Source organism: Mizuhopecten yessoensis, unplaced genomic scaffold (assembly GCF_002113885.1).
Source record: "Mizuhopecten yessoensis strain PY_sf001 unplaced genomic scaffold, ASM211388v2 scaffold5825, whole genome shotgun sequence".
Classification (NCBI taxonomy): Eukaryota; Metazoa; Mollusca; class Bivalvia; order Pectinida; family Pectinidae; genus Mizuhopecten; species Mizuhopecten yessoensis.
The window spans coordinates 158,930-166,701 of NW_018406242.1; the positions used below are offsets into that span (position 1 = coordinate 158,930).

Below are 7,772 nucleotides of genomic sequence, written 5' to 3' on the forward strand. Positions count from 1 at the left end.
AATGAATGACCTTGACTTATATTCAAGGTCACAGGGGTCAAATATGTTTAAAACCTTTAAACAACTTCTTCTGAAAAACCAAGAGGCTTAGGATAATGATATTTGGCCAGAAGCATGCTGGGATGAAGGTATACCAAGTTTGTTCAAATGAATGACCTTGACTCATATTCAAGGTCACAGGGGTCAAATATGTTAAAAACCTTTAAACAACTTCTTTTGAATAACTAAGAGGCATAGGGTTACGATATTTGGCCAGTAGCATGCTGTGATTAAGGGCTACTAAGTTTGTTCAAATGAATGACCTTCGTCCATTTTCAAGGTCACAGGGGTCAATTGTCTGTAAACAACTTCTTCTGAATAACCAAGAGGCTTAGGATAATGATATTTGGCCAGTAGCATGCTGGGATGAAGGCATACCAAGTTTGTTCAAATGAATGACCTTGACTTATATTCAAGGTCACAGGGGTCAAATTGTTAAAATCTTCAAACAACTTCTTCTGAATAACCAAGAGGCCCAGGCTGATGATATTTGGCCAGTAGCATGCTGGGATGAAGGGCTAACAAGTTTGTTCAAATGAATGACCTTGACCCACTTTCAAGGTCACAGAGGTCAAATATGTTAAAATCTTCAATCAACTTCTGAATAACCAAGAGGCCCAGGGTACTGAAATTTGGCCTGTAGCATGCTGGGATGAAGGACTACCAAGTTTGTTAAAATTAATGATCTTGACCAACTTTCAAGGTCACAGGGGTCAACTGTCTTAAAATCCTTATACAACTTTTTCTCAATAACCGAAAGGCACAGGGTACTGATATTGTGCCTGTAGCATGCTGGGATGAAGGGCTACCAAGTTTGTTTAAACGAATGACCTTGACCCACTTTCAAGGTCACAGGTCAAATGTCGTATAACCAAAAGGCCCAATGTAATGAAATTGGGCCTGTAGCATGCTGGGATGAAGGACTACCAAGTTTGTTCAAATGAATGACCTTGACCCACTTTCAACCTAATGTCCTTGTCCAACATTCAAGGTCACAGGCGTCATGTTTAAATCTTTTAATAGGTTCTTATGAATCAAACAACTGATATTCTGCCTGTAGCTGTATTTTAGTCCACTTTTAAGATTACAAGTGTGATATTAATACCAGGTGAGCGATGCAGGCCCATTGCGCCTCTTGTTCAGTTTCTAGTAGGGTTGTTATGAGTACCCAAACACAGTTCACTGTTTATTTAAACCTAGGTCTGAAAATGTGTAACAGGGTACCTATCAAAAGAGAACTGTCTGTCATCAATCATATCAACAAAGGAAGAAAAACAAAGGAAGAGAATATATTTCAATATCCCGTTACATGTTTCATTTTAACTGACAGGGTATGAAATTTGATCTTTTTATTATGTTCACAAGATGCATTTATGAAATAAAATTTGTATCTGCTGATAAGACTATAATGAACGAAATAATAATGAACTATTCACATTATTTTATATTTTGGGTACCCTTGACAACTAGTTTCTAATTCTGTTTTTGGCTTACAATTTTTGCCACTGTGAAACAGCTTTGAAGGATACAAAATTCAGCTATATGCATCTGTCCATCTGTCCGTCCATCCATGTGTCTGTGCATTCCAAGCATTTTTACAAAACTTTGTTACTATACTACTACATAATTAGGTTGAGTAAATACTTTTATATCTACCTTTCAACCAAAATAGTTTTAATTTCACGATGTGGCATTGATAACAGACTGTGATGTTGTCTTTATCTGATACACAGGCAAGTCCAGGGTTTTGTAAGGTGACAATCAAATATCCCAACAGATGTAATCTATTTAAAAATAATGAATTAAACTATGACTGGAGAGGTGTATTTAAGACCCCTGGATCTCAATTCCTCTAAATCAGTCAATGATGCACAAATAAATATTTGAATTCACACGCGAAGGACCTTATAACAAGTATATTTTCTTTTATAGGAGTTGCATCTTGGTAACAACCGTATCCAACAAATAACAATGGCCCACCTAGAATGCCTCAAGTCTGTGACAGTGTTAGATCTACGCGACAACCAACTGACTGTACTCCCAGAAGCAATCACTCTTCTAGAAGGGCTAGAGAGACTAGATCTCTCCAATAACAACCTTATTGGGTATGTAAAACTTAACCTCACTGATAACAACCTTCCTGGGTATGTAAAACTTAACCTCACTAATAACAACCTTCCTGGGTATGTAAAACTTAACCTCTCCAATAACAACCTTCCTGGGTATGTATACCTTAACCTCACCAACAACAACCTTCCTGGGTATGTATACCTTAACCTCACCAACAACAACCTTCCTAGGTATGTAAAACTTAACCTCACTAATAACAACCTTCCTGGGTATGCATAACTTAACATCACTGACAACAACCTTCCTGGGTATGTAAAAGATAACCTCATTGACAACAACCTTCCTGGGTATATAAAACTTAACATCACTGACAACAACCTTCCTGGGTATGTAAAACTTAACATCACTGACAACAACCTTCCTGGGTATGTAAAACTAAACATCACTGATAACAACCTTCCTGGGTATATAAACTTAACATCACTGACAACAACCTTCCTGGGTATGTAAAACTTAACATCACTGACAACAACCTTCCTGGGTATGTAAAACTTAACCTCACTGACAACAACCTTCCTGGGTATGTAAAACTTAACCTCACTGACAACAACCTTCCTGGGTATGTAAAACTTAACCTCACTGACAACAACCTTCCTGGGTATGTAAAACTTAACCTCACTGACAACAACCTTCCTGGGTATGTAAAACTTAACCTCACCAACAACAACCTTCCTGGGTATGTAAAACTTAACCTCACTGACAACAACCTTCCTGGGTATGTAAAACTTAACCTCACTGACAACAACCTTCCTGGGTATGTAAAACTTAACCTCACTGACAACAACCTTCCTGGGTATGTAAAACTTAACCTCACTGACAACAACCTTCCTGGGTATGTAAAACTTAACCTCACTGACAACAACCTTCCTGGGTATGTAAAACTTAACCTCACTGACAACAACCTTCCTGGGTATGTAAAACTTAACCTCACTGACAACAACCTTCCTGGGTATGTAAAACTTAACCTCACCAACAACAACCTTCCTGGGTATGTAAAACTTAACCTCACTGACAACAACCTTCCTGGGTATGTAAAACTTAACCTCACTGACAACAACCTTCCTGGGTATGTAAAACTTAACCTCACTGACAACAACCTTCCTGGGTATGTAAAACTTAACCTCACTGACAACAACCTTCCTGGGTATGTAAAACTTAACCTCACTGACAACAACCTTCCTGGGTATGTAAAACTTAACCTCACTGACAACAACCTTCCTGGGTATGTAAAACTTAACCTCACTGACAACAACCTTCCTGGGTATGTAAAACTTAACATCACTGACAACAACCTTCCTGGGTATGTAAAACTTAACCTCACTGACAACAACCTTCCTGGGTATGTAAAACTTAACCTCACTGACAACAACCTTCCTGGGTATGTAAAACTTAACCTCACTGACAACAACCTTCCTGGGTATGTAAAACTTAACCTCACTGACAACAACCTTCCTGGGTATGTAAAACTTAACCTCACTGACAACAACCTTCCTGGGTATGTAAAACTTAACCTCACTGACAACAACCTTCCTGGGTATGTAAAACTTAACCTCACTGACAACAACCTTCCTGGGTATGTAAAACTTAACCTCACTGACAACAACCTTCCTGGGTATGTAAAACTTAACCTCACTGACAACAACCTTCCTGGGTATGTAAAACTTAACCTCACTGACAACAACCTTCCTGGGTATGTAAAACTTAACCTCACTGACAACAACCTTCCTGGGTATGTAAAACTTAACCTCACCAACAACAACCTTCCTGGGTATGTAAAACTTAACCTCACTGACAACAACCTTCCTGGGTATGTAAAACTTAACCTCACTGACAACAACCTTCCTGGGTATGTAAAACTTAACCTCACTGACAACAACCTTCCTGGGTATGTAAAACTTAACCTCACTGACAACAACCTTCCTGGGTATGTAAAACTTAACCTCACTGACAACAACCTTCCTGGGTATGTAAAACTTAACCTCACTGACAACAACCTTCCTGGGTATGTAAAACTTAACCTCACTGACAACAACCTTCCTGGGTATGTAAAACTTAACCTCACCAACAACAACCTTCCTGGGTATGTAAAACTTAACCTCACCAACAACAACCTTCCTGGGTATGTAAAACTTAACCTCACTGACAACAACCTTCCTGGGTATGTAAAACTTAACCTCACTGACAACAACCTTCCTGGGTATGTAAAACTTAACCTCACTGACAACAACCTTCCTGGGTATGTAAAACTTAACCTCACTGACAACAACCTTCCTGGGTATGTAAAACTTAACCTCACTGACAACAACCTTCCTGGGTATGTAAAACTTAACCTCACTGACAACAACCTTCCTGGGTATGTAAAACTTAACCTCACTGACAACAACCTTCCTGGGTATGTAAAACTTAACATCACTGACAACAACCTTCCTGGGTATGTAAAACTTAACCTCACTGACAACAACCTTCCTGGGTATGTAAAACTTAACCTCACTGACAACAACCTTCCTGGGTATGTAAAACTTAACCTCACTAACAACAACCTTCCTGGGTATGTAAAACTTAACCTCACTGACAACAACCTTCCTGGGTATGTAAAACTTAACCTCACTGACAACAACCTTCCTGGGTATGTAAAACTTAACCTCACTGACAACAACCTTCCTGGGTATGTAAAACTTAACCTCACTGACAACAACCTTCCTGGGTATGTAAAACTTAACCTCACTGACAACAACCTTCCTGGGTATGTAAAACTTAACCTCACTGACAACAACCTTCCTGGGTATGTAAAACTTAACCTCACTGACAACAACCTTCCTGGGTATGTAAAACTTAACCTCACTAACAACAACCTTCCTGGGTATGTAAAACTTAACCTCACTGACAACAACCTTCCTGGGTATGTAAAACTTAACCTCACTGACAACAACCTTCCTGGGTATGTAAAACTTAACCTCACTGACAACAACCTTCCTGGGTATGTAAAACTTAACCTCACTGACAACAACCTTCCTGGGTATGTAAAACTTAACCTCACTGACAACAACCTTCCTGGGTATGTAAAACTTAACCTCACTGACAACAACCTTCCTGGGTATGTAAAACTTAACCTCACCAACAACAACCTTCCTGGGTATGTAAAACTTAACCTCACTGACAACAACCTTCCTGGGTATGTAAAACTTAACCTCACTGACAACAACCTTCCTGGGTATGTAAAACTTAACCTCACTGACAACAACCTTCCTGGGTATGTAAAACTTAACCTCACTGACAACAACCTTCCTGGGTATGTAAAACTTAACCTCACTGACAACAACCTTCCTGGGTATGTAAAACTTAACCTCACTGACAACAACCTTCCTGGGTATGTAAAACTTAACCTCACTGACAACAACCTTCCTGGGTATGTAAAACTTAACATCACTGACAACAACCTTCCTGGGTATGTAAAACTTAACCTCACTGACAACAACCTTCCTGGGTATGTAAAACTTAACCTCACCGACAACAACCTTCCTGGGTATGTAAAACTTAACCTCACTGACAACAACCTTCCTGGGTATGTAAAACTTAACATCACTGACAACAACCTTCCTGGGTATGTAAAACTTAACATCACTGACAACAACCTTCCCGGGTATGTAAAACTTAACCTCACTGATAACAACCTTCCTGGGTATATAAAACTTAACATCACTGATAACAACCTTCCTGGTCATGTAAAACTTAACCTCACTGACAACAACCTTCCTGGGTATGTAAAACTTAACCACACCAACAACAACCTTCCTGGGTATGTAAAACTTAACCTCACTGACAACAATCTTCCTGGGTATGTAAAACTTAACATCACTGACAACAACCTCCCTGGGTATGTAAAACTTAACCACACCAACAACAACCTTCCTGGGTATGTAAAACTTAACATCACTGACAACAACCTTCCAAGGTATGTTAAACTTAACCTCACCAACAACAACCTTCCTGGGTATGTAAAACTTAACCTCTCTGATAAAAACCTTCCTGGGTATGTAAAACTTAACCTCACTGATAACAACCTTCCTGGGTATATAAAACTTTACATCACTGATAACAACCTTCCTGGGTATATAAAACTTAATATCACTGACAACAAAATCGACCTTCCTGGGTATGCATAACTTAACCTCACTGATAACAACCTTCTTGAACATGTTAAACTTTACCTCATTGACAAAAACCTCCCTCAGGGTATGAATACACTTTACACATCTGATTGACAGAACTTTATTTTTATAATGAAAGACATATTGGAAATGTATTATGGATAGGCTTTAATTTGCTATAGATTATAGTTGCAATATAATGTTGGTAATTAAATTAATTTTAAAAGGAAATTTGTTTGACCTTTTTAGACAATATGTGTTTTCTTAAAACATCAATATATAACAACTGTTATTCAACTTTAAGTGAGAATTTTATGTAGATTTCTTTATACATTTGTAGGCTTCCTTTCACATTGGGTTTAATTGTATCTTTGAAATCCATCGTCCTGGATGGAAACCCAATGAAGTCCATAAGACGGGATATCATTATGGTAAGAAAATTACTCTGCTCCTTTTTGTAGATTTTGTAGCATAAATGCCCCTGAAATCTAAACATCTTGAGGGAATATAATAATCAGATAGGTTGTATGTTTATTCATTTTTAGTTCACCTGCCCGAAAGGCAAGTGCAGAGCTAATATGCCTTAGCGCAGCATCCGTCATCCGCCGTCCGTTGTCAACTTTTCCTTTAAAACGCTAATAGTCCTGAACGGCTTGGTGGATTTTAACTGAAGTTGGTCTGGAGCATCCTTGGGCCAAGGGCACTTAATTTTATATAAACGGTGGGTGTGGTCCCCTGGGGTCAGAGAAGCAGGGCCTAATAGGGGAAATAGAGGTAAAACCTTAAAAATCCTTCTTCTACCATAGGAATAAAAGAATTAGCTCGTCTATTCGTAAAATAGGGGGGCTATAGCAGTACCCACAGCGTTGCCGTCCCACTTGGTTAAAGTTTTTGGGCAAGCTGTGTTTTGGTGTTTAACTCAACTTTTAATTAATTTTACATTGTAATATTGTTACAGCAAGTCTTTTGGAATTGGTTCAAGTTTTTGGGCAAGTTCTACAGGTTAAAGTTTTAGGGCAAGTTCTAGTTCTTTTGAAACTACTGGGCAGATTTCAACCAAATTTGGCAGGAAGCATCCTTCGAGGAAGGGGACTCAAGATTGTACAAATGAATTCCCTGACTCCCCAGGGGATAGGTGGGCAGGGCCAAAACGGGTAAATGGGACAGTATGCCTTTAAACGATATCTCCTCCTAGACTATTTGGCAGATTTCAACTAAATTAAACAGGGAACATCTCTAGGGGAAGGGGATTCAAGATTGTATAAATAAAGTCCCTGACCCCCGGGGGGACAGATGGGCGGGGCCAAAAGGGATGAATTTGACAGTATGCCTTTAAATGACATCTCTGACGAATAAGGTACTTGAAACTTTGAGACATTGTAGATTTATGTATGGAGAAGTGCAACACATTTTTGGATTATTTATAAGACCCCAGGGGCCAGACCGGGGGGGGGG

At 39.1% G+C, this 7,772-nt stretch overlaps 1 protein-coding gene across 3 annotated transcripts in view; it reads left to right on the plus strand.

Moving 5' to 3' along the window:
* The window catches only part of LOC110451149 (leucine-rich repeat-containing protein 40-like), a 156,969-nt gene that overhangs the window by 72,464 nt on the left and 76,733 nt on the right, over window positions 1-7,772 (plus strand). For all 3 annotated transcript variants that reach the window (XM_021499011.1, XM_021499012.1, XM_021499013.1), the window contains exons 7-8: window positions 1,972-2,144; window positions 6,658-6,748. In XM_021499011.1, the coding sequence (XP_021354686.1) occupies window positions 1,972-2,144; window positions 6,658-6,748 (264 nt within the window). The remainder of the gene's footprint in view (window positions 1-1,971; window positions 2,145-6,657; window positions 6,749-7,772) is intronic.